We start from the raw sequence: 27,280 nt of genomic DNA, 5'->3' as shown, positions 1-27,280 counted from the left end.
TCGTGAGTTCGAGCCCTGCATCGGGCTCCGTGCTGACGGTGGGGAGCCTGCTTGGGATTCTCTCTCTGCCTCTCTCTCTCTCTCAAATAAATAAACTTTAAAAAATTAATAAAATAGGAAGTCTTCTCATTCTTCTTTTTTTGAAGTTTATTTTTCATTTTATTTATTTATTTATTTTTATTTTATTTTATTTTTTTTTTTAACATTTATTTATTTTTGGGACAGAGAGAGACAGAGCATGAACGGGGGAGGGGCAGAGAGAGAGGGAGACACAGAATCGGAAACAGACTCCAGGCTCTGAGCCATCAGCCCAGAGCCTGACGCGGGGCTCGAACTCACGGACTGCGAGATCGTGACCTGGCTGAAGTCGGACGCCCAACCGACTGCGCCACCCAGGCGCCCCTTTCATTTATTTTTTTGAGAGAGAGAGAGAGTGCAAGTGAAGGGCCGAGAAGGAGAGAGAGAATCCCGAGCAGGCTCTGTGCTGACAGCATGAAGTCACAGGGACTCAAGTTCCTGAACCGTGAGATCATGACCTGAGCTGACATCGGGAGTTGGACGCTTAACCGACTGAGCCACCCAGGCTCTAATTTTCTCACTAATTTTCAGGCTTTCCCTGTTAAGTTGCACACCAGGTGCAAACATTCCATGAACCGTAAGGCTTTTGCCTGAAGACTTTACAGGGCGTGCTGCTGTCCAATGTAGAGTTTCCAAGTGGAGGTTTTCTATTACAGCACAACGTGAGACTTACAGAAAGACAAATCATCACGGTAAGAACTTGGTTGACATCCAGCAGAAATCAGCGATTGTAGAAACCCGATGTACTTTGGTACAAATTCGGCAGAAGTGAACATAGAGTAAGCAGGCGAATCACCATACGAGCTTCCACTGGCAATGTTTGAAATTCCTGAAGGCATATACCACATCCAATGAGAGTGTTCATGGCGCCTGGGACTTTCATCCATGTGATACTGAAAATATACACATATTGGGCTGGGTATTTTGGTACTTCGCATCTCTAAATTTTCTTGGCTGTTGATAAGATCTTGGGATGAGAACGGATTTTTTTTAAAAAAGTTTATTTATTTTTGAGAGACAGCGTGCAAGTGAGCTCAAGCAGGGGAGGAGCAGAGGAAAAGGGGGGAGAGAGGATCCCAAACAGGCTCCGTGCTGTCGGCGCGGAGCCCAATGCGGGGCTCGAACCCACAGACCGTGAGATCGAGACCTGCGCCGAAGTCAACAGCCAGACGCTTAACTGACTGAGCCACCCGGATGCTGCTGGGATGGGAATAGATTTAAAAAAAAATTTTTTTTTTAAACGTTTATTTACTACTGAGAGAGACACAGAGCGTGAGCAGGAGAGGGGTAGAGAAAGGAGGAGACACAGAATCTGAAGCAGGCTCCAAGCTCCGAGCTGTCAGCACAGAGCCCGACGTGGGGCTTGAACCACGAACCGTGAGATCGTGACCTGAGCCGATGTCGGACGCTTAACCGACTGAGCCACCCAGGCGCCCCTTAAAAAAAAAAAAAAAAATTAATGTTTATTTATTTTTGAGAGGGAGCGCAAGTAGGGGAGGGGCAGAGAGAGAATCCAAAGCAGGCTCCAGGCTCCGAGCTGTCAGCACAGAGCCCGATGCGGGGCTCGGACCCACGAACCGGGAGATCATGACCTAAGCCGAAGTCAGACCTGAGCTTAACCTGAAGACTGAGCCACCCAGGCTCCCTTCAAAGTTTTATTTTTTAAAACTGTCAAACTGAAGAAAACTTAGAACAGTGTCACCATGAATACCATGAATACACCTTCCACCTGGAGATAACAATTACTATTATTTTATCACATTTGCCTGATGTCTCTTTTTGTCTTTCAAATGGCTGAGCCATCTGAAAGGACGTTCGAGACACGTGGACACGTCACCTCTAAAGATTTCATCAGACTTCTCAGAATGACCCCATTCCTCTATATAATCACAAGAGTACCAGCTCACCTAAAAAAAAAAAAAAATGAACAATTCCCTAAGATAATCTAACCTTCAGCCCATGTTCAAATATTCACGATTGTCCTGAAAACGTCATTTAAAATTGTTTTTTGGAAAAACGATCCCAACAAAGTCCACATGTTCTGTCTGGTTGCCAGATTTCTTTGATTTCTTCAGTATCGAAAGCTTTCCCCCTCCCTCCACTGTTTTTCCTTTTGGTAATACTGTCTTTTTCAAGAGTCTAAGCCAGGGGCGCCTGGATGGCTCAGTCAGTTAAGCATCCCTCTCTTGATTTCAGCTCAGGTCACGATCTCGTGGTTCTTGAGATCGAGTCCCACGTTGGGGTCTGTGCCGACAGCGTGGAGTCTGTTTGGGATTCTCTCTCTTACCCTCTCTCTGCCCCTCCCCCCATGCACCTTCTGTCTCTGTCTCAAAATAAATAAACAAAAACATTTTTTTTAACGTTTATTTTATTTTTGAGAGAGGGAGGGAGAGAGATTGACAGAGCATGAACAGCGGAAGGGCAGAGAGAGGGGGAGGCACGGAATCGGAAGCAGGTTCCAGGCTCTGAGCCGTCAGCACAGACCCCGACGTGGGGCTCGAACCTATGAACCGGGAGATCATGACCTGAGCCGAAGTCGGACGCTCAACCGACTGAGCCACCCAGGCGCCCCTCAAGAAAAGAGATTCTAACACAACTTGTTCTTTCGTGTGCCTACAGGTGTGAATTTCTACGGCTCCTCAAGATTTCCGTGTTTCTCTTAGGCCTTGGCACCATTGGGTTTCTGTGCGTAAGAGTGGGGCTCAGTAGGCTCACACCAGAGCTCCCTCCTTCTGCTGTGGCTGACCAGCCGCCGAAGCTTCTACCTGAGGAACGTCTCCGGAACCTCTTTACCTACGATGGAATCTGGTGAGGTTCAAGTTAGTCCACGTTGTTCTGATGTCTACCTTGCTCCCCCTACGGTTTACTGTGCCTCCTGGTGCCCCTTGTACAGCCCCTTCCCCGCCTTCCCGAGCCTGCGCCCGTCGCCAAAGTGAACCAAACCGGGGGACCAGGAAGGGGTTCGGGCTGCAAGGTGCACAGCACCTACCAAAGTCCCTTACAACTACGGAGGGCCTGTCCGGCCAACAGTGTGAGAAAGGGGCAGCCTTTTCCACCCGCTGGCCTCCTCCTCTGGTGGGGCCAAGATGCCCCTGGCATCCATGTGACTCGAGTTTAAAGAAAGTGGGTGCGGGGGATAATTCCATAGAGGGGACCTTCTCCCCCTTCTCCGTCCCCTCCCCTCCCTGCGTCTCTGGGAGGTGTTGCTGCTGGGATCCCAAGTAAGACCTGGGCGGGTGTGGGAAGGAGATGCCCAGGGTGGACGGTGAACCGCACACCGGGTTTTAGATGGCGGGTTCTCCCCCCTCCCGCCCCCTGTGCACAGCCCTTTTCTGGTTTTAGGCTGTTCCCGAAAAACCAGTGCAAATGTGAAGCCCCCAAAGGGCAGGGAGGCTATAACTTCCAGGATGCCTATGGCCAGAGTGAACTCCCTGCGGTGAAAGCGAGGAGGCGGGCTGAATTTGAACACTTCCAGAGGAGGTAATGCAGACCAGGGCGGGGGGTGGAGGTGGGGGTGGGGGGCGGGGGGCTCCTGGGTCTCTCCTGTGTCCTGAGGGTGTGGGTCCCAAGAAAACAGGGAGGATCTCCTCTCTTGCAGGGGCCCCTGGGGGTGTGGGGGAACCGTTAGGAATAAAGCAAGGAGTGAGAACCGAGGAAGATAGAAAATGGTCCGTCCATGAAGACGTATCAAACTTTGCACGTCTAGGGCATTTCCTCGTAAGAGTCGAGCAGAGGAATGAAGATAGTCTGAGGCGTCCCTTCTTTCCTTCCTCCCGTCCTTTCCTTTTTGCCATCAATCATTTATGAATCATAGTGGAAGGCATGCTATAATAAAAAATAAAAAGAACAGAACGACGCTTAGGGACTTGAACTCTGGAACAAGCTGGATGCCAAGTTACCTGACCCCCCCCCCCCCCCCAGTACTTAAGTATCTTTATATGAAAAATGGCGATAGAGATACTTCTTTCGGAGGTTTGTGAAGGCTCGTAATGAACATTGTGTTAACACAGCTAGTATCCCGTAAAGGGTCTGACGGACCGAAGCATTGCAAAAATATCACCTACTACTATTATTGTGGTTTACTATTCATATTACTCTTCTTATGGTTCTTACAGGAGATACATGATTCATTAAGAGATACATAAGTCACCTAAATATTAGATGGCACCTATGGAGGTGCCAGTTAAATTTGTGTGGCAGAATGCTACTAAATGCCTAAGATTTAATGGGATGGTGAAGCAAAGTGACCTTGGACTCTGATTGGTATATGAAGCAGGAGTCCCCAGCGTCTCCTGTAAGGGAGCATCTCAGAAGGAAGAGTTAAGGCAGGGCCTAAAGCCCGGGCAGGTGGTGGAGGCGGGGGGTGGATTTTGTGATGGCTGAATGACAAGAAAGCAGGCGACGGCTGTTGGAACCTAGTAAGTCAAGGGAGGGCTGGTGATGCATGAACTCAGAGAGGCCAGGAGGCCAAGAGGAAGGGTGCGCATTTTGCTTTCTGAGTAATGCAAGGAATTAGACAGGGTTTTTGGGTTTTTTTTTAATGTTCATTTATTTATTTTGAGAGAAAGAGAGAGAGAGAGGAGAGGGAGAAAGAGAGGGAGAATCCCAAGCAGGCTCCAAGCTGTCAGCACAGAGCCCCACGCGGGGCTCGATCTCACGAACCATGAGATCACGACCTGAGCCCAGATGGAGAGTCAGACGTTTAACCGGCTGAGCCACCCACGCGCGCCAGAACCGAACGGTTTTTAAAAGTGGCCCGTTCTTACCTGAGATGCTTTTGTAAAACGGGGCTCTGGCTTTTCGGTGCAGAGTACATAGTAGGGAAGGCGGGGCGACCTGTTGAGGAGGCAGCTGGAAGGTACATGTTCCTTCTACTCCTGGGACAGCGGTGTCTCTGGGATGAACGGTCCCCGGGTGCTCAGTTGACTGAGCCTGAGTCATGAGTCAAGGAAGGGGAAGGGTGAGTAGGGCCCCTCCAGGTTTGCTTGTGGGAATCAACTACTACCCGCCCACCCCCCAAACTACATACAAATAGAAGACTCCAGAAAAAGAGATGGGGCAGTGGCAGGAGGCAGCGTTGCGAGTCGAAGAGCCAGGGGAACCCAACAGATGATTCTGGCATGGCTTTGAAGCCTGGCCCCACCTAGCTGCGTGAGGAGCATTCAGGCTCCGTGGTTAACAGTGCGTCTTCCGTGTCCCAGCCGGATGACCTTGGGCGAGCTGCTTACCCTCTTCTGTATAATGGGGACAATAACAGTACCCGGGGTTGTTGGGACCTGTAATGAACTGATCCACGAAAGGGCTCAAAACGGTGCCGAGGTTGTAGCCTCAATGAACTGACAGGACAGCAGAGGTCAGAAAAGCGTATAAACAACCATAACTTGATGTGATAAAGCTGTCACGCCAAGCGGGACCTGTGCCTGGCTCTGCGCCCCGTGGCAGCCTCTGCTTGCCTCCTGCCAGTATTGTGGTTCCCACTGGCTCTCCTGGTCTCCCTTTGCCACTGCCTGTGAGGTCCCTGTAGTCGGGGACTTGAGGTGGCCTCGGCGAGATGCCCGCTCTGGGCGAGGCGCCGAGTTAGGTACCGAGACAGGACTGATCTGAATGCTGCTCCCGGGACGCTCCCAGAGGAACAGAGAGGACACAGTCCGCGTCCACCTCGCCGTCCCTGCCGCTGCTGTAAGGACCACCGAGCCCCAGCCCGGTGCGGGGTGACTGTGGGCGGGCTGTGGCCCACGGAAGGTGGTCAGCGACCCGCGCGGAGCTCAGAAGTTCAGTCCCAAGCTCAGTGTTTACAGGACCAGTCAGAGGGAGGGCCGGGAGGGGGGCGATGCCTGAGGAGGGAGAACGGCTTCCCATTCTGGGAATTCCAAAAGGGATGGTTCCAGAAAGCGGCCTTCAGAGCTGGCCTCATTTCTGTGACTGAACAGGTGACCTAGGATTCCGGTTATGGGTGCTTTGGTCCTCCAGGAGTGGGACCTTCTCGTCTCCTTGCCTCCCCTGTAACACAGGGGGGCAACGCGATCACATAGAATAAATAACCCAGAATCTTCGGCCCCTGGTGAATGTCACCTAAGCTGTGCAACTCTCTGGGGGTCGTAGAATGGAGATGATTCATACCTTACATGCTTTCTGCCATGTGAGGGAATTCAGCCAACCCCCATTTGGAGATCACATTATCCTCGGCCAGAGAGCACGTCTGACGTGGGAAGGCATGACAGGGGATCCCCCCCCCCGGGATTCCCAAGATCTCTGTGTGCTCTGTCTGTGCCGCGTAATTGTCTGTATCCTTGAAACTATTATCATGATTTTATTTATTTTGAGAGAGAGGGCGCATGAGAGCAGGGGAGGGGCAGAGAGAGAGGGAGAGGGAGAATCCCCAAGTAGGCTCTGTGCTGTCAGCCGGGAGCCCTGCCCGGGGGCTTGATCTCACCAACCGTGAGATCATGACATGAGCTGAAATCCAGAGTCTGTCACTTAACCGACTGAGCCACCCAGGCGTCCCTGTATCCTTGAAATTATTGGTGGAGCTTAATATTGGCTAAGATCTCGGGTTCATTTGAGTCTGGTTAGCGCTGTGTTATACTTCAATTAGAAAATGGTGCATGGGGGGGCACTTGGGTGGCTCAGGGGGTTAAGTGTTGGACTCTTGATTTTGGCCCGGGTCACGAGCTCATGGTTTGCGAGTTTGAGCCCCGCATCAGGCTCTGCGCTGACAGCCCCCATTGTGGGGCTCGAACCCATGAGCCCTGAATTCATGACCTGAGATGAAGCTGGACGCTTAACCGACTGAGCCACCTGGGCACCTCTGCTTAAAAAAAATTTTTTTTTTTCTGTTTATTTTTGAGAGAGAGAGACACACAGAGTGTGAACAGGGGAGGGAGGGGGAGAGAGAGAGAGAGGGAAACACAGACTCGGAAGCGGGCTCTAGGCTCTGAGCTGTCAGCACAGAGCCTGTTGCGGGGCTCGAACCCACGAACTGCGAGATCATGACCTGAGCCGAAGTCGGACGCTCAACCGACTGAGCCACCCAGGCGTCCCAGCACCCCTGGTTTTTTTTGTTTTAAGTAATCGGTACTCCCACCGCGGGGCTCGAACTCACAACCCTGAGATCAAGAGCTGCATACTCTGCTGAGTGAGCCGGCCAGGGGCCCCTAGGTCATTGTTTTAGAAGCTGCATTTCCCCGATTAATTTTGAAGCAGAGCACGTTTCATATATGTATTCGCCATTTGTAGTGTCTCTTCTGCTAGTTGCCTATTTATATCATTTTCCATTTTAAAATTTTCTCTCTTTTGTATCGTCATAAATACTCGCTACAGTCGTCTGATCTTTCTTCCAGGTGATCTAAGTGATACGCTTGGCCACACTGGATCCCTAAAAGGCTGCGTTTCAACCAGATTCCCTTAGTGCCTCAAAGACTCAATCTCACTGGATTCTTCCGCGCTTGCCCTTGACTGAGGTTGTTGCAACAACAAAACCATATGAAAACTGTCACTGTGTTTGCTCTGAAAATATCAAGGCAACGAATCACGTTTCTTACGATATATCTTCTTTGTGAGTTCAGTGCCAGGAAGAAGTGTATTCACCTCGGGAGTTGTTTGCTTTTGTCTTTTTGATAATAAGACCAGAGTCCTGACTGGCCACCCGTTTGTACCCTGGCTACCAGGAAGTGACCCTGGCATTGGGCTACCGCAGCTGGGTTGGCCCATATGCTCTGATTATTTTGTTTCTTCTTTTTCGCTGGTTGTGATTTGGATTTCGCATGTGCCTTGTTGTAAACTGCCTCAATTCCTTTGTGGGATTCAAGGCTGGAGGGAAGGGCAGGAATAAAGGAGGGAGGGGACGGAGGGGTGCACAGGGCAATCCGCTTTCTCCCCCTGGCAGCACAAAGCTCTGGACACAGGTACCACTTTAAGAACTGACCAGGGTGGGGTGGGGGGGCGCCTGGGTGGCGCAGTCGGTTAAGCGTCTGATTTCGGCTCAGGTCATGATCTCGCGGTCCGTGAGTTCAAGCCCCGCGTCGGGCTCTGTGCTGATCGCTCAGAGCCTGGAGCCTGTTTTGGATTCTGTGTCTCCCTCTCTCTCTGACCCTCCCCTGTTCATGCTCCATCTCTCTTTGTCTCAAAAATAAATAAACGTTAAAAAAAAAAAAAAAAGAACCGACCGGGGAGACATGTCAGAGCGGCTGCTAACGGTTCCGGTTCTGTCCCCTGCAGAGAAGGGTTGCCCCGTTCACCGCCACTGCTGGCTCAGCCCAACCTCCCCTTTGGGTACCCGGTCCATGGGGTAGAGGTGATGCCCCTGCACACGGTTCCCCTCCCAGGTAGGTACGTCTCCGTCTGGAGAGGAGCCAGGCAACTTTCTTAACCCTTCTGAAGCAAAATTGGGGAGTGGAAGGGGACAGTCGTGTATTGAGTGCCTGCTGTGTGCTCAGCACAACGCAGGAAGCTTGGCGTGATTTCGCTGAATGTCGGTCTCACTGCTTCCGCCCCTGGGAATCACCCTCAGTGGTGGTGACCTCCCAGGGGACCCGAGATGACACAGAAGAGGACAGAAATCTGTGTGCCTCAAGGGCTCTTAGGACATCGTTGGCTTTTTGGCGTCCCGTCAATCATGGGAACAGGCCAAGATGAGCCCACCTCCTGGGACAGCATATTGAAAAGAATATTTATGTTGGTTAAAACGCCCCTCCAACGAGGGATTTCTAGACACGTCTCTAGTTCAGGACCACATCCCTGTGAGGTAGATGTTACTTTGCCAATTTCACGGATGATTCCTTTTTTTTATTGTAAAATGTGCATATCCTAAAATTTACCGTATTCATCATTTTGAAGCACGCGGGGTTGTGGCATTACATTCTCATCGTTCGGCAACCGGCACCGTCATCCGTCTCCGGAACTTGTTAATCTTCCCCCACTGAAACTCTGTACCCAATTTAATTTTAAGTCCCTTCCCCCCACTGCCCGTGGCAGCCACCATTCAGTAGAATGTCTTGTCTCTGCGAATTTGACTGTTCTAGAAACCTCACATATAGTATGATCCGTTGCGGCCTTCCCTTCAGTAACAGAGATGCCTGGAAAGTGCTGGATTAATTCACAGTCCCCGTCCAGTGCTGAGGGTGGGCATCAGAGGTTTTAGAACCACTGGAATTTGAGGACGGGGGACACCCCCTAACACAACCCCTAGGGAGAGAGGAGTGTTCGGCAGATGCCCTGGATAGGAGGGGACACTGAAGGGGTTCTGGAAGGATGTATAGGATCCACCGGGAGGGTAGGAGCGTCAGGGAACATTTGACACCCTCTCAACTGGTGTTTTTTTTTTTCCCTCCTTTCATCTGTGTCTTCCAGGCCTTCAGTTTGAAGGACAAGACGCCCCCTTCTATAAGGCAAGTCCCCTTCCCAGCCCCGTTTTGCACTTGGCCTCCTGTCCACACCCTGCTTCCCCAGTGGTGGCTGGTCTCAGATTTTGACAGAGTCTTTATCCAGATTGAATATCTGACATGAGTCCCAGGTGGGGAGAGGAGAAAGGGTGCCTCCAGAAGGCATGATTTTCATGAACTCCAGCGGCCGGAGCTCCGAGGAGGACTTCTAAAGACCTGGGCCATCACAGATGCTGCTGCTTCCGCCTCAAGAGGAAGTGGCGACCACAGCCGCGGCCACGGCCACGGCCACGGCCATGGCTTCTGTGCATGTTGCCTCTGTCAGGGTGAGCTCCGGCAAGACCGATGCTCTGTGCCCTTAGCCTCCCGTGGCCCGCTTAACACGGCTCCAAATCCAGCTCTCCTGCCCGTAGAGCTGATGGGTTGGAGGCAAAAGACATCCAGAGCCCTAATTTGAAAAGGAGTCTGGGAAATGTAGTTTGAGTTTTCCCACCCTGCATGCCAGAGGTTGGAATGGGTGATGAGTGAGCAAATCTGCAAAACTACTCAGTGCCCGATGGCCTGCCCCCCTCCCAGCAAAGCGCTCCCCCCCCCCCCCCACGCCACGCCCCGCCACTTTCCCAGTACTCTCGTATCTTCTTCAGGGTGCCTTTCTGTACCTGAGTTATTTTATATGCATCGTGATAGACTGGTGGCCGACCTCCCCCACCAGAATAGAAGCTTCTGGAAGGTGCGGAGTTGGTTTTATTCACTGCTCTTCTCTCAGTGCCTCTAGTTGGGATCTCAGAAAACACCTGCCTGCTGACCAAAGCGTTCTCAGCAGACGTGACATAACCCAGTGTCCCTTTCACAAAAGACGTCTGGATGCACAGAGGACGAGGAGGCAGGAGAGGAGAGGGGCTTTAGGGAGTAGCAATGGGATGGAGAGAAGGGGACCCGTCCTAGCTACGTGTTGAAGGTAGACCCGGCAGGACTCACTCAGAATAGCAGTGACCTCCATCAGGGACGTCACCGGTTGAATGGATGAAGGCGCCATTCACGAGGCCGGGAGAAGCAGGGAGAGAGTGGAAAACAGGTTGATAGAGAAACATCAATAGTTCGGTCGCGAAGACTTAACTTTGAGTTAGTCGCCTGGGGAATTTCCTAGCAGAGCAAACAGCCGGGCAGTTAGGGCTCAGAGAGATGGGAGCTGGAGGCATCCATTTAAAAAAAAATTTTTTTTTTAAATTTTTTAAAATTTATTTTTGTGACAGAGAGAGACAGAGCATGAGCAGGGGAGGGGCAGAGAGAGAGGGAGACACAGAATCCGAAGCAGGCTCCAGGCTCTGAGCTGTCAGCACAGAGCCTGACGCGGGGCTCGAACCCACAGACTGTGAGATCATGACCTAGGCCGAAGTCAGACCCTCAACTGACTGAGCCACCCAGGAGCCCCTGGAGACCTACATTTTTAAGCCATCAGCCTATGAATGGTATTTAAAGATGCCTCCTCTAGGGGCGCCTGGGTGGCTCAGCTGGTTCAGTGTATGACTCTCCGTTTTGGTTCAGGTCATGATCTCGGGGTCTGTGGGATCAAGCCCCGTGGCTGACCGGTGTGGAGCCTGCTTGGGATTCTCTCTCTCTCCCTCTTTCTCTGCCCCTCCCTCGCTCAGGCACATGCTCTCTCTCTCCCTCTCAAAATAAATAAATAAACTTTCAAACATATATACATAAAGCCGCCTCCTCTAGAAGGTGTTGAGTAGGAAGAGAAAAGGGGACAGAACCGAACCCTGAAAAACTCCATTTGGAGGTCAGACGGAGGAAGAGGCAGCCAAAGTCAAAAGAAGCAGCCCGCGGCAGTAGGCAGAAATCTAGAAGAATGGTATAGCCAAGGGATGAGAGAGCAGTGGCCCTGGAACACTCCAGGCCCCAGGACTTGATTCTACTTTGCTGAGAGTAAAGTTACAACTGCCTGCGGTGCCAGACCCCAGCTTTCAGGAGCACCCCGGAGCGCCTCCTCTTTCCCGCCTGTGCCCTGCCCCCTGCTGGCCATCCCGGGTATGTGCCTTTCCTCGCATTCAGCGTCCTTCTACCTCACCCACCCTAGGTCACCCTGACAGCGTCTCTGGGGACACTGAACACCCTTGCTGACACCCCGGACAGTGTGGTGCAGGGCAGAGGCCAGAAGCAGCTGACCGTTTCGACCAGTAACCGGAAGCTTTTGAATTTCGTTCTCCAGCGCCTGACATACACCAGCACAGTGTACCAGCACCCCAGGGTGGATGTGGGTGAGAGCCTGTGCTTGGAGGGCAAAATGCGAAGGGAGCGGGAAAGCAGCCACGGGACCCTCTCAAAGTCCTCCTCCTCCAGGAAGCCCGCCTGCATTTAGCACGCTTGCCTTGCTCCTGTTTCTAACCCTGGATGTCTCACCTTCCCAAGTACTGTATTCCATATTATCCCCATGTTGCCACTGACCCCACAGCATGACTGGAAGGAAAGAACACGTACCTCTCTGTGAGGACGGATCATTCGTGCTGTGTACCTGGAAGCCATCGGGCCCTGTTGCCCGTTATCTGTAGCTCTCAGCTGCGGGAGGGGAGGGAAGCAGTCTGCGCATCGGTATCTCGTCCTGGGCACTGACAGGAAAGAGGGATGTGGGGGAACTCCCAGTCCCAAGGGCAGTGGTTTTGTCTCCCACCCCCCACCCCCCACCCCAGGGATTCCCTGGGAGAACAATCCTTGCCGCCCTGATGGCAGCCCCAGGTTCTTTCCGGATGAATTCAAGTCGCTGTTTTCCCTTTGGGGGCGCCTGGGTGGCTCAGTCGATAAAGCATGCCATTCTTGTTCTCGGCCTCGTGGGTCGTGAGTTCGAGCCCCGTGTGAGGCATAGAACTTAATTGAAAAAAAAAAAGGGGGGGCAGTCAGCAGGTTGCCCCAGGGACGCAGAGCAAGTCAGGTGCCAGAATGCTGTCAACGTTATGGGGTCCTCAGTCTCATCCCAGGCGGGACATTCTCTACCGGGCCTTCACCTGGCTTCAAATCGGCTTCCTTGGGGCAGCGTGGAAAGTGACCCAGACGCGGTGCTGCCCACCTTGCCCTTCTGTCTCCCTCCAGTGAGTCTGGAGTCCAAGTCCTCAGTCGCCAGATTTCCAGTGACCATCCGCCATTCTGTCATCCCCAGGTTGTATGACCCTGGACCAGGTGAGGCCCTTGCCCCCGGGGCTCCAGGGTGGGATCCTGTGGAGCTTTTGGTGACATTCGGAAGGGATCCCCCCCTCCCCCACCGTCCCCCAGGAGGTGGAGGAGGAGATTCAATGAAAATAACAGCTCTGATTGGATTCCTGACAAACAAGCTTTGCTTGGTGGGGGTGGGGGTGGGGTGGGGGGCGGATTCGAGGACACACGCTCCTAATACCGCTTAATCATATTTAACTTATTATATGGTTGGGCTTATTTTGAAAAAAACAAAATGAATGACAACGTCTTAATAAGTAATAGTAACAAGAACAGAATGGTACTAGAACGTGGCTAGATGTGTCAATGGAGTCCAACTGGAAACCCAGAAACGACCATGTTAGAATTCTACCATGTAACGAAGGCAGCTTTTCAAATTAAAGGGCAAAAAAAGATGGATTAGCCAAGAAATCCCATGGGACAGCTGTGGAGCTACAGTGGAAGATAGAAAGTTGAATCTGTCCTACAGCTCATACCAAGAGAAATTCCAAATTGATCAAATATCGCATATTTTTAAGTGCCAGAGCAAAAAAAAAAAAAAAAAAAAAAAAATCCATGGAGTGAAAAAAAAGCAATCCTAGAGTATAAGACCTTTCTATACGTCACAAAACACAAAGGCCAGAAAGGAAAGACTACCCACGTAAAATACCCAAAATTGTTCAATGTTTTTATGGCAGAAACCCACCAAAGGCAAAGGCAAATGACAAAGAACAAATTGGGAAAAAAAATATATCTTCAGCACGCATTAAAGTCAAAGGTGTGCTTTTATTTGCAAGCGCCTGTGAATCAATAAAAACGCCTAATAAGCCAGGGCACCCGGCTGGCTCAGTCGGTGGAGGGTGTGTCTCTTACTCTGGGGGTTGGGAGTTCGAGCCCCAGGCTGGGTGCAGAGATTACTTAAATAAATAAATGTTTGAAAAAAACACCTACTTGGGAATGCAAGCTGGTGCAGCCACTCTGGAAAACAGTATGGAGGTTCCTCAAAAAAGCTAAAAAGAGAATTACCCGAAGACCCAGCAATTGCACTACTAGGCATTTATTCAAGGGATACAGGTGCTGTTTCGAAGGGACACATGACCCCCCATGTTTATAGCAGCACCATCCACAATAGCCAAAGTATGGAGAGAGCCCAAATGTCCATCGATGGATGAATGGATAAAGAAGATGTGGTATATATATGCAATGGAGTATTACTTGTCAACCATAAAGAATGAAATCTTGCCATGTGCAACTACGTGGATGGAACCGGAGGGTATTATGCTAAGTGAAATTAGTCAGAGAAAGACAAAAATCATATGACTTCACTCATATGAGGACTTTAAGAGACAAAACAGAGGAACATAAGGGAAGGGAAACAAAAATCATATAAAAACAGGGAGGGGGACAAAACAGAAGAGACTCATAAATATGGAGAACAAACTGAGGGTTCCTGGAGGGGGTGTGGGAGGGGGGATGGGCTAAATGGGTAAGGGGCACTAAGGAATCTACTCCTGATATTATTGTTGCACTATATGCTATTTGGATATAAATTTCGATGTAAATTTTAAAAAAGAAAAAAAAATTAAAAAAATAAGAAAAAAATGCCTACTAAGCCGATGGAAAAATACACAGCTTGCTACAGATTAAATCCAACAATACTTTCAGCCATTAAAATATGTACTCAGTCCCACGCTTAAAAAAAAGCACAAATGTGAAATACATTCATATCAGAAAGGATTGGAGGAGGAGTGGGGGGAAGGCACTGTTTGAAAAAATTTTTTAATCTTTATTTATTTTTGAGAGAGAGAGAGAGAAACAGAGTATGAGCGGGGGAGGGGCAGAGAGAGAGGGAGACACAGAATCCGAAGCAGGCTCCAGGCTCTGAGGTGTCAGCACAGAGCCCGATGCGGGGCTCGAACTCACGAACTGCGAGATCATGACCTGAGCCGAAGTCAGACACTTAAAGGACTGCGCCATCCAGGTGCCCCAGGGAGCAGGCATTCTTATGCCTGGTGTAAATTGGCATAGCCTTTCTGGAGGTAGTTTGGCAATATCTATCAACATTTGGGATGTGTACTCCCTTCGGGCCAGCAATGACACTTCTAGAAGTTATCATGCTATACTTATATCTGTGTGAAATGACGTTTGTTTGAGGTTCTTTATTGCAGCAAAAACCTGAGTAGTGGGATGCATTGGTTAGATCAAGTGGGGTCCATCCATATAATGAAATTCCACGCAGTGGCATTCTGAAGGAGGGAAGGGGGAAAACAGGAGGAGATTTTTTTTTTTTTTATGCTGGTACAAAATGATTTCCGAGTTATAGGCGGGTACAGAAGAGAGGGAAGGGTAAGCTACCATGTCTGTAAAAAGGAAGAGAAGAAAAAAAATGCATCTACATTCATTGCTGGATTAAGGAAAAACGAACAAGACGTTGGTAACATTGGTTGCCTCCTGGTTTCCTCATTGGGGGACAGAGATGGGAAGAAATTGTTTCATGGTATAACGTTCGATATATTCAGAATTTTGAACCGCTTGGCATTTTTTGAATATATTATGTATGTATTCAAAGTCTACTCTATCCAAATAGAGTCTATTCAAAATACAAACTGAATTACTATTTAAGGGTAATAGCATGAAATATCCAGGGAGAAGGATTTAAAATATTTGCCTAACACAACTATCTCAAAAATAAGAGAATTAGTACAAGAAAGTCACATAATTTGTTTTTGTTTTTTGGCTTCAGGTTTGCTTTGAAGACAAGGTGTTATTTTTAGGTAGAAACTTCCACAATCTTATCCCCCTCCCTTCTGTTAACAAATGATCACATACATCTTTCTTTTCCTGGTTTTTGTACATTTCATATGTAAATTTCTATTCCCACCCGCATGTGTGTGAGCGCGCACACGCATAGAGCATTGAGCGTGGTTTTGAGCTGTTCATAAAAGTTATCGTACCTTATGGTATGAAGTTCTAGATTCTGACCTTTTGTCAACCTGCGGCTTGTCTTTTGATTTTGTTTCTGGCGTCGTTTGTTATGTGAAAGTTGTATCCTTTAATGTAGTAGAAGTGATTTTTTTTTCTAGCTTTTGCTTTTTGTGCTTTGCTCAAGAAACTCTTCCCTACCTTGAAGCCATAACGATATTCTCCTGTATTTTTTTTTTTTTTCAAAGTTGTAGGTTTGGCTTTTCACATGTAGATATTTAATCCCCGCGCAAATTATTTTTATGTGTGACATGTGCTGGGGATCTGATTTTTTTGTATATGAATAGCATATTGTCCCCACACCATATATTAATGAGCCTATCTATCCTCCTCCTCCATGGCTTGTGTGACTAGTCTGTCACATACCAAGTTTCGTATATGCAGGGGTCTGAATCTTGGCTTTGTTGGGTTGCATTGGTCTGTTTCTCCTTGGGCCAATCCCGTAAGACTTCAGTAAGCTGTATAATAAGTTTTACATCTAGTGGGGATAAAATCTATACTTCAGGGGGCGCCTGGGTGGCTTAGTCAGTTAAGCATCCGACTTTGGCTCAGGCCAGTGATCTCGCAGTTTGTGAGTTCGAGCCCCGCGTCCGGCTCTGTACTGACAGCTCGGAGCCTGGAGCCTGTTTCCGATTCTGTGTCTCCCTCTCTCTCTGACCCGCCCCCTCTCTGTCTCTCTCTGTCTCAAAAATAAATAAACATTAAAAAAAATTTTTTTTAAATCTATACTTCAGGATGACTGTACTTCGTTTGCACCATTTTCTTAACTCTTCTTGGTGTTTGACTTTTCCATTAGAATTTCAGGATCCTCTCATCAAGCTCCTCCAAAATCCCTTGAGATTTTGATTAGCATATCATAGAATTTATAGATGATTTAGAGATGAGTTGGCAACTTGGTAAAGTTGAATATTCTCAGTCACGAATCTGGTGTACCTTTCCATCTTATGGTTTCTGCGATAGTCTCTTCATAAGCTCTTCAATAATTAATTTATTTTGTAATTTTATTCGTAAAGAAATTGCACACATTTTGTTGGATTTAGTCTTAGGTGCTCTATGTTTTTTATTGTTACTGTGAATTCAATCTTTTTCTTCTTTAAAAAAATTTTTTTAATGTTTATTTATTTTTGAGAGAGAGAGAGAGAGTATGAGTGAGGGAGGGGCAGAGAGAGAGGGAGACACAGAATCTGAAGCAGGCTCCAGGCTCCGGGCTGTCAGCACAGAGCCCGACGCGGGGCTTGAACCCACGAACCGCGAGATCATGACCTGAGCCTAAGTTGGACGCTTAACCCACTGAGCCACCCGGGCTGTCCCTGGATCTTTTTCTTCTACCTCTTGATTCGTTGTTGCTAGTATACAGGACAGCAGTGTTTTTTTTTTTTTTTTTTTTTTTTTTTGAGAGACAGAGAGAGAGAGCACGCAAGCGGGGAAGATGGGCAGAGGGAGGGAGAGAGAGAACCTTAAGGAGGCCCCATGCTCAGCAGAGACTGTGACGTGGGGCTCGATCCCGTGACCGTGAGATCACGACCTGAGCCAAAATCAAGAGTTGGACGTTTAACTGACTGAGCCCCAGGACATCAGTGACTTTCGAACGTTGGACTCATAAAAAGCATCTTTGCTGCCCTCTTATTGATGATGTGTTTAAACACAGAGTCTCTTAGATAAGTACTGATTTTTTTTTGTCCCTTCCTTTGCTTTTAATTCTTATACTTTTTTTTTTCTTGTCTTACTCCATTTGGCAAAAACTTCCGGTATAGGGTTGAATAGTGGCAGTGAGTCCTAGAGGGTGATTTGACTTGTTCCTGAGCAATCTAGTGCTACACTATTAATGTTTGCTGTGTGGGAGTGGTAAATGTATCAGGCTAAGAAAGTTATTTCCTTCTGTTTCTATTGCCAAGGCTTTTTCTGTTTCTACCTTCTATTTTCTGTTTTCTTACTAAGAGTTTTTATTATGGATGAGTGTTGGATTTTAATCAGATAATTTATCTGCATCCGTTGAAATAATTTTTCTACTTTAATTGGGTTCATGTAGTGATTTACATTGGGTGATTTTCTTTTTTTCTCTTTCTTTCTTTCTTCCTTTTCTTTCTTTCTTTCTTTCTCTTTCTTTCTTTCTTTCTCTTTCTTTCTTTCTTTCTTTCTTTCTTTTTTTTTTCTTTCTTTCTCTTTCTCTTTCTTTCTTTCTTTCTTTGAGGGAGAGAGAGCACGTGAGTGGGGGAGAGGGGGAGCTGGAGAGGGAGAGAGAGAATATTAAGCAGGCTCCACACCCAGCATGGAGTCCAACGTGGGGCTCGATCTCACGGTTGTGAGATCATGACCTGAGCTGAAATCAAGAGTTGGACCCGTAACTGACTGAGCGACTCAGGAGTCCCTGATTAATTTCCTGCAGCGGAATATCCTTACGTTTCTGCAACAAACCCATTTTTTTAAAACTGCTTTATTCTATTTATTTATTTCAAGTAATCTTGATGCCCAGTGTGGGACTCTTGATCTTGGGCCAAGAATCACATGCTCTACAGACTGAGCCAGCCAGGCGCCTCTGCAACAAACCCATTTTTGTTTTAAAATATAATTTATTTTCAAGTTAGCTAACATACACTGTGCTCTTGGCTTTGGGAGTAGATTCTCATGATTTATTGCTTCCATACAACAGCCAGCGCTCATCCCAACAAGTGCCTTCCTCAGTGCCCATCACCCGTTTTCCCCTCTCCCCCACCCCCATCAACCCTCAGTTTGTTCTCTGTATTTAAGAGTCTCTTATGGCTTGCCTCCCTCCCTCTCTGTTTGAAACAACTTTTTCCCTTTCCCTTCCCCCACGGTCTTCCGTTAAGTTTCCCAAATTCCACATATGGGTGCAAACATGTGACATCTGTCTTTCTCTGACTTCACTCAGCCGAATACCCTCCAGTTCCATCCACGGCAACAAACCCATTTGGATGGCAGTGTGCCATTTGACCAAATGCTGAATTAAATTTGCTACTATTTTGTTTAGGATTCTTGCGCCTGTGTTCAAAACTGAGACTATCTTTTCTGGTAATGTCCTTGCCTGGTTTTGTTATCTATATTATACAGTCTCATAAAATGAGTTGAGTAGCTCTCCTTTTTTTTTTTTTAAACTAATTTTCTGAAATGAATTGTAACAATACAGGAATTACAGGTCCCTTGAAGTTTTTTTCTTTTAGCTTGTCTGGTCCTTGTGTCTTTTTTCTTTTCTTTCTTTCTTTTCCTTTCTTTCTTTTTTTCTTTTTGTCTTTGGTCTAAGTTTGCGGGGGACGTGTTTGGGGGTTAAGGGAAGGAATGTGAGTGGGAAGAAGCGAGAGAAAAAGGAGAAATTTTAAAATATCAACACCCTGTGTCTTTAGTGCTTATTGATCTGTATGTACATTGAGTCCGTTTTTAAGTGTTTCTATAGGATTATCCATTTGATATAAAATCACCAATTTGGGGTCATAAAAGTTGTTCATAGCATTCTCTTTTGCTTTTAAAAATATTCTAATACATGGGAAGTCACGTCCCTCTTTTGGTTCTTACCATTTATTTTCTATAATTTTGAGTTGTTTTCATATCCAAATATTTTCATTTCACTTATGCCTGATTTATTTCATATTTTCTTTTTCATACGTGTGAGTCTGTTATTTCTTGCTTCAAAGATTAAAAAAAAAAAATGGGGCACCTGGGTGGCTCCGTCGGTGAAGCGTCCGACTTCGGCTCAGGTCATGATCTCACAGTCCATGAGTTCAAGCCCCGCATCGGACTCTGTGCTGATAGCTCGGAGCCTGGAGCCTGCTTCAGATTCTGTGTCTCCCTCTCTCTGACCCTCCCCCGTTCATGCTCTGTGTCTCCCTGTCTCAAAAATAAATAAACATTAAAAAAAAGAACAAAATATTAAAGATTAAAAAAAATTTTAACGTTCATTTTTGGGAGAGAGAGAAAGAGAGAGAGAGAGAGCAAGCATGAATGGGGGAGGGGCAGATCGAGACGGAGACACAGACTATGAAACAGACTCCAGGCTCTGAGCTGTCAGCACAGGGCCCGATTTGGGGCTCAAACCCATGAACCGCGAGATCATGACCTGAGCCAAAGCTGGACGCTTAACTGACTGAGCTACCCAGGTGCCCCATATTGCTTCAAAATTTTAAGCATTCTCATTTTAAATCGTTTTTGGATTCCTCTGTTATTGCCAGTCTGTCCGGAATGGGTTCGTCTCTATGTGGTCGATCCGTGGTGGACTCATTGGCTGTTGTTCATCCTAATTTTTCTTTGGGTGTTTTGTAATTTTTGTGGGTGAGCTCATCCTGAGTAGGAGATTTTGCTTGCTTGTTTTGTTTTCTGTCTCCCTTCCCTCTCCGGACTCTGCCTCATGGTGATATCGGGGTTATGGAAGAGCCAGTTTCTGGGCCTGACGGTGGCGTGGCACAGGTCATGGCTGGGGTGGGGGGGGTGGCGTCATTTCTGTTTGGGCCCAGACGTGTGTGCAGGGCTGATAGCCGTCCTGGGGTTCCTTGCCTGGCAGGGAGTAGGTGGCGAGGGATGGAGGGTGTGCAACTTAGCTCCATTCTGTGGCTTCTAGCAACAAGCCCGGCCCTGGGGGCGCCTGGGTGGCTCAGTCGCTCAAGCGTCTGACTCTCGATTTGAGGTCGTGATCTCAGCGTTTGTGGGATGGAGTGCACCACTGGGCTCTGTGCTGACATCGCGGAGCCTACTTATGACTCTTTCCCTCCCCATCTCTCTGTGCCCCTCCCCCCAACACGCACAAAATAAATAAATAAACACTAAAAAAAAAAAAAAAAAAAAAAAGCCCGGCTCTGGACCCGCACGTCCCATGAGACACCTTAATTGGGTCATCCCTCAGAATCAGCCTCCGCCGCTGCTTCTGGTTCCAGAATGCAGCAGGCCCCAGCTCCAGCCCCGCTCAACTGCTTTTTATTTCTGTTCCTTGGGAACTAACGTGTGCTTTGGAGCATGGCTATATCTTTGTATCTTTATGATGGCTCTATATCGGGAAAACTAAGGAATCTCGAACAGAAAGCTACGCCACCAACTTAGCCAGGAGTCCCCTACCTTGACCACATCCTACAGTAATTCGTGCCCCGGGTTCTCTCTTTCCCGCAGAACAAAAGAACCAGAGGTGTCTTGTGGGCCAAGGAAAGGGAGGAAATGATTTCATTTGACAGGCCCTTGAACACGATTTACTTGACCCTTTCCACCGCTCACTTTTCTCTCACTCCCTCAGACCCGAGGGGAGCTGACGTAATGGTGCAACAGGTGTTTACAAAAGGGGTTTCTGGAATGATGACGTCTGTCATTCCGAGAAGGAGCGCTGCAGTAGGGATCTGGAGCCGTCGCCCACAAGCCATGGGCGGGGTGATGGCTTTCAGCGTGTTTTTATAATATTTTTGCTTCCCTTCCCTTATGTTCATCTGGGTTTTTTTTTTTTTTTTAATCTTAAGTTCCTCAAATGAGTGAAGTCATATGTTTGTCTTTCTCTGACTAATTTCGCTTAGCGTGATACCCTCCGGTTCCATCCTCGTGGCTGCAAATGGCAAGATGTCATTCTTTTTGATTGGCAAGTAATACTCCATTGTATAGATATCCCACATCTTTTTTTTTTTTTTTTTTTAACGTTTATTTATTTTTGAGACAGAGAGAGACAGAGCATGAACGGGGGAGGGTCAGAGAGAGGGAGACACAGAATCTGAAATAGGCTCCAGGCTCTGAGCCGTCAGCCCAGAGCCCGACGCGGGGCTCGAACCCACGGACAGTGAGATCGTGACCTGAGCCGAAGTCGGACGCTTAGCCGACTGAGCCACCCAGGCGCCCCTATCCCACATCTTCTTTATCCATCCATCCATCGATGGACATTTGGGCTCTTTCCATACTTTGGCTATCGTCGATAGTGCTGCTATAAACATGGGGGGGGGCACGTGTCCCTTCGAAACAGCACCTGTATCCCTTGGATAAATGCCTAGTAGTGCAATTGCTGGGTCGTAGGGCGGTTCTATTTTTAACTTCTTGAGGAGCCTCCATACTGTTTTCCAGAGTGGCCGCACCAGTTTGCATTCCCACCAGCGGTGCGAAAGAGATTCCCTCTCTCCGCATCCTCACCAACAACTGTTGTTGCCTGAGTCGTTCATGTGAGCCATTCTGACAGGTGTCAGGTGGTATCTCATGGTGGTTTCGATTTGTATTTCCCTGAGGATGAGTGGAGTTGAGCATTTTTTCATGTGTCGGTTGGCCATCTGGATGTCTTCTGTGGAGAAGTGTCTGTTCATGACATCCACCCTTTCTTGGCCAGAGAGGAAGCTCAGAGACCTGGTGACCATCGCCACCAAAACTTTCCTCCGTCCCCACAAGCTCATGACCATGCTCCGGAGCATTCGGGAGTTCTACCCAGACTTGACCGTGATCGTGGCCGATGACAGCAAGGAGCCCCTGAAGATTAAGGACGACCATGTGGAGTATTACACCATGCCCTTTGGGAAGGTGTGTCCCCGGCAGATGGGGAGGCAGCTGGGTCCTGGGACCCAGAGTCAGTTCTTCCCTGGAGGGGGCTGCCTGAGTGGCCTTCCCAAGGAAGCCCGATTCTGGGGGGGAGGGGGTGGGGCTCTTCTCTGAGCCCCGTTGCTGACTCTACCTTCACAGAGAAATCGGGTCACTCTTACTTTTCTGCACTAACGAGGTGATCAGTCCGTCTTTCCTCACGCTTGGTGTGGACATTAGTCTTTCTAAGTGACTTGAGGTGTCGGACGTCCTAAGGATTCCTGACCTGCAGATTCAAGAGCAGAGAACCTCGTGATCCCTATGATTCCACCCAAGCTGGAGGCACTCTCCCTCTCTCCCTTTCTCTCTCCTTCACATACCCTTTCCTGCAAGGACACACAGAAAGAAAAGGGGATGATATATACCATAGCGTCCTACCCTCCAACACTTTCCAGGCACCAGGAGGGGAAGTGGAAAGAGAGTCACAGAGTCAGGCGAGAAAGGACTCCGGTCACCCCACATTGGCCCTGGGACCAACGAAGGGCTTCCTGGCCTTTTCTTTTTTTTTTTTAACGTTTATTTATTTTTTGAGACAGAGAGAGACAGAGCATGAACGGGGGAGGGTCAGAGAGAGAGAGGGAGACACAGAATCGGAAGCAGGCTCCAGGCTCCGAGCTGCCGGCCCAGAGCCCGACGCGGGGCTCGAACCCGCGGACCGCGAGGTCACGCCCTGAGCCGAAGTCGGACGCTCCACCGACTGAGCCGCCCAGGCGCCCCTCCTGGCCTTTTCTTCATATCAACCTCTGATTCAGGGAGTCCCTGTCCTTCCTCCCGTTTGGGGTGCAGCCTGGCTGTTGGGAATTTAGCAAGCTCCCGGGGGATTCTAACACGCGCCCGGGGCCGGCAACCTCTGCTCTCCCCTCATTCCACCCGCAGGGCTGGTTCGCCGGTAGGAACCTGGCCATCTCTCAGGTCACCACCAAATACGTTCTCTGGGTGGATGATGATTTTCTCTTCAATGACAAGACCAAGATTGAGGTGCTGGTGGATGTCCTAGAGAAAACGGAACTGGACGTGGTAAGGCTGAGATGCCGCTTTTTACCCGCACCCCCCCCCCCCACTGCAATCTGTAGAGACAGCCAAGAGAGGGAAGGGGAAGGGGAGGGAAGAGAGGTAGGGGCAGGGGAGGGAGGGCTCCCCGGAGGGCGAGGGGCTCATGCAGGAGATGGGTAAGCCAGCACAGCTCGGGTTGAGAGCGCCACACCGGGGATCAGGAGGTGTGCGGCCTCCGTCTCTGCCTCCATATTTACTTTTCTTTGAGTAAATGACCCCCCCGCCCCACCCCTGCTCCGCTCCTAACCCTTGTTCTATCTTTAAAACGGTGTGTTTATGGGGTCACTTCTAACTTCCTCCCCGGACCGGTGTGAGGGGAAACAGAGCAGTGCTCTCTGTTGCTGTCACACGCCATTGATTTGTTTTATTGTATTATTATTATTATTTGTAAACACTTTTATTGTTTGTTTATTTTTGAGAGGGTCTGAGCTTGAGTGGAGGAGGGGCAAAGAGAGGGGGGAAACACAGAATCGGAAGCAGGCTCTGGGCTCTGAGCTGTCCGCACAGAGCCCGACGCGGGGCTCGAACTCACGGACCTGAGATCCGTGATCTCACGGATCTCACGGATCTCACGGTCGTGAGATCACGACCTGAGCCGAAGTCGGCCGCTTCACCGACTGAGCCCCCCCAGGCGCCCTTCTGTCACACATGATTAAAAAAAAAATGTGAAGGGTACAACGTTTTTAAAAGCGTACGTAGCCTTATTGAGGTTAAAAAAAAGAGGAAGAAGAAGGAGAAAGAAGGGACGCCTGGGTGGCTTAGTCAGTTAAGCATCCGACTCTCGATTTGGCTTAGGTCACGATCCCAGGGTTGTGAGATCGAGCCGTGCGTCAGGCGCTGCTCTGAGCGTGGAGTCTGCTTGGGATTCTCTCTTTCCCTCTGCCCCTCTCCCCTGCTCTCTCTGGCTGTATTGTAATTTAGCCCACTTAAAGCTCAGAGGGTCTATTTGCTGAAGGAAGAAGGAAAGAAGTGGTGATTCTTCTCTCCTCTCAGGATGGGGGGGGGGGGCAGGAGCAGAGCAGGGGAAGGGAGGCAGCTCGAGACCCAAGGCCCCTTGCAAGAGGGCCGGCAGTGGTGACTCCACAAAGGGACCCTTGTGCACGCAGGCTGCTGCGGGCCTGCACCCAAGCGCTGCTCCGCCTCGCGGGAGGGAATGACTTACCTTCTGGAAAGAGCGAGCTTGCTGTAGGGTAAGCGGAGCAGACTTGTCTGCCCTTTGGACATGGTGCTTTCTGCTCCCACCAGCGAGATTTCCTGGGGTGAGCAGGAGTGAAAAGGTCAGGGGCGCCTGGGTGGCTCGCTTGGCTAAGCGTCCGACTTCAGCTCAGGTCGTGATCTCCTGCTTTGTGAGTTCGAGCCCCGCATCAGGCTCATCTGCTGTCAGCCTGGAGCCTGCTTCGGATCCTGTGTCTCCCTCTCTCTCTCTCTCTCTCCCCGAAATAAACATTTTTTAAGAAGGAAGGAATGAAAAGATCAACGGACCTTGCTGGTGTGTGGAAAGGCATGTTGCGACAGCAAAAAGAGTGAATCCAAGGGATAGTATGAAGGGTAGATACGGAACAGGTGTGATCCTTGTTTCTATTTTTATCTTTTTACATTTCTAAAAATGTTTATTTATTTTTGAGAGAGAGAGAGAGAGAGAGACAGAGCGCAAGCAGGGGAGGGGCAGAGAGACGGGGAGACACAGGATCTGAAACAGGCTCCAGGCTCGGAGCTGTCAGCCCAGAGCCCGACGCGGGGCTCGAACGCGGTAACGGTGAGATCATGACCTGAGCGGAAGTCAGATGCTTAAGCCAGGCGCCCCAGGCGTGATTCTGGTAACTGATGTGGTTTGGAGTGTTGGGGTTTGGAGCCGATGGGCCAAGAAAGAATTCTTGAGACACCTTCGGTGCAAAAATGTGTTTTTATTATAGCACAAGGAGGGGACCCTTAGGCGTTATAAGTGTGTGAGAAGCGACTGGTTATATGAGAGTTTCTGTCCTCTGGAGAGGAGGGTGGCATGAGGGTCCCAGGAAATTGACTCTCTATGTTTCTGAGATTACTTTTTTCTTGTAAATCAACAGAGTTGCAAACTGAGGGGGACTCAGGTCCCGCAGGACTGTGATCTCTATCGATTAACCATTTGTTTTCGCCTCTCCTTTGTTCTTGGGCAGGAGTGCCTGAGGAACCTCGTGCACATCCCACCGTGGCTGTGGGGGTGGGGGGTGGGGGGTGTCAGCTTCTGCTTTGCCCTCAGCCTGCCTTTTGCTCCCTCATCAGTGACTGAGGTTCAGTCCAGGAAGGCTTCCTGGCAGAGGCAACCTGAATATCAAGTCTGCGTTCTCTGACGCGTGTCTCTCTGCCCACGGGTCAGGTAGGTGGCAGTGTGCTCGGGAACGTGTTCCAGTTTAAGCTGTTGCTGGAGCGGAGTCAGAATGGGGACTGTCTTCACCGGAGGCCAGGCTCTTTCGGACCCCTGGATGGCTTCCCCCGCTGTGTGGTGACCAGCGGCGTGGTCAACTTCTTCCTGGCCCACACAGAGCGACTGCAGAGAGTTGGCTTCGACCCCCGCCTGCGGCGAGTGGCTCACTCAGGTGGGGAAGAGCTGGAAGGGTGAGGAAGGTTCTGGCCTCTGGACTTGACCTCAGGAGTCTGTTCTTTCCAAGGGACATGCACCACCGATCGTGGTCCTTGCCTGCCACGCTGGGCCTCTCTCCCTTTTCCCCCAGACAAGGTCTCTCTTGCCTCCCTTCTCCCCCCTCGTTTTGCCTCTTATCCCCCAACGGCTGCTCCCATGTGAGACGCCCTCCCCCTATAGGCCGGTCCCCTCCCTCGTTCCCCTCTTGCTCCCTCAGTTCTGGAGTTCATAGTTCTGTCCCGCCAGAAAGCTGATCTGTGTCTCTCTGTGTCTCTCTGTGTCTCTGGCCACATCCCTGAGAAACGTGCTTATGAATTCCTTCGCACTCTTCAGCCTGGCAGGTGGCTTTGCATGGGCTCCACCTCCTGAGGGGTATAAACTGTGCCCCGCCCCCCTGCCCGGACCCTGGGATATGGCCCTGGGGTCTCTCTAGCTGATGTTCTCCCTCTCTTCACAGAGTTCTTTATTGATGGGCTCGGGAGCTTGCTTGTGGGGTCGTGCCCAGAAGTGATCATAGGTCACCAGGCCCGTTCTCCAGTGGCGGACCTGGAGAAGATGTACAGCACGTTCCGGACCAACACCCACAACCAGATCCGGTTCAAGCTGGCTCTCCATTACTTCAAGAACCATCTCCAGTGCTCCACATAAAGGTGCCCGGGCATCAGGAATGCTCTAGACGTACCCGTCGTGGGACCCAGAACAGCGGGACTGGTGCTGGGGATACCCAAGTATAGACTCCTGAGAAGACGGATGTTGGAAAGAATAAGCCAGCGGGTGGGGCAGATGGGTCAGGCTCAGGGACGAGAAATGCCCGTCAGAGCCTAAGGGTCGTTAGAAAGGGACCAACCCCCGACAAGGGCAATAGAGGCACATCAACAACAGTCATTATTTGTTTGTAGGACGCGTTACCAGTTAGGGACACACAGCATCTCGCATCGTCTCATTTGACCTCACGCAAAAGAGTCCATTGTGGGTTGTATCCTTGGTTGAAAGGGTGACTGCTGGGGTTTTGAGGGTTATTCGGTAGAAGTTATATCATGGTCAGTGGCACCACTTCCGGCATCCACAAATGTTTATTTGTTGTCACCGTGGGGTTTCCGATAATGTGAATGACGCAGGGTCCTTGCCTTCAGGAGGCTGCAGCCTGGTCCAGTCGAGTCCGCTAAGCGGAATCGTGCAGCCAGGTTTGGAGAAGCGGAGGAGGAAGGGTGACCAGTGCCTGGGCAGCTGAGGAAGGTTCTGTGAAGTGAGCTTGTCAGGAGGCTGGAAGCCGAGGGGATTCAGGCAGCAGTGGGGGGGGGGGGGACAGCGCTGGAGTCCACCGTCCGCCAGAACAAAGGTTTCCCTGGCATCAGACTCACCACCGCAAGGACACATTTCCAGAATGCCAGGGATTGAACTCCGACCCCGTGCTAAGCAAGGTGCCGTGGTAAACAGAGTAAGT

General features: G+C 49.6%; 1 protein-coding gene across 1 annotated transcript in view; it reads left to right on the top strand.

Moving 5' to 3' along the window:
- Positions 1-26,484, top strand: part of B4GALNT2 (beta-1,4-N-acetyl-galactosaminyltransferase 2) — a 42,385-nt gene extending 15,901 nt beyond the window's left edge. Inside the window, exons 4-13 of the mRNA XM_042914477.1 lie at positions 2,698-2,886; positions 3,421-3,558; positions 8,296-8,402; positions 9,427-9,464; positions 11,542-11,722; positions 12,549-12,635; positions 21,922-22,109; positions 23,043-23,183; positions 25,573-25,792; positions 26,294-26,484. Of these exons, the coding sequence (XP_042770411.1) occupies positions 2,698-2,886; positions 3,421-3,558; positions 8,296-8,402; positions 9,427-9,464; positions 11,542-11,722; positions 12,549-12,635; positions 21,922-22,109; positions 23,043-23,183; positions 25,573-25,792; positions 26,294-26,484 (1,480 nt within the window). The remainder of the gene's footprint in view (positions 1-2,697; positions 2,887-3,420; positions 3,559-8,295; positions 8,403-9,426; positions 9,465-11,541; positions 11,723-12,548; positions 12,636-21,921; positions 22,110-23,042; positions 23,184-25,572; positions 25,793-26,293) is intronic.
- The last annotated feature ends 796 nt before the right edge of the window (positions 26,485-27,280 follow it).

Source organism: Panthera leo, chromosome E1 (genome assembly GCF_018350215.1).
Source record: "Panthera leo isolate Ple1 chromosome E1, P.leo_Ple1_pat1.1, whole genome shotgun sequence".
Lineage (NCBI taxonomy): Eukaryota > Metazoa > Chordata > Mammalia > Carnivora > Felidae > Panthera > Panthera leo.
This window is presented reverse-complemented; position numbering and strand designations above follow the sequence as displayed.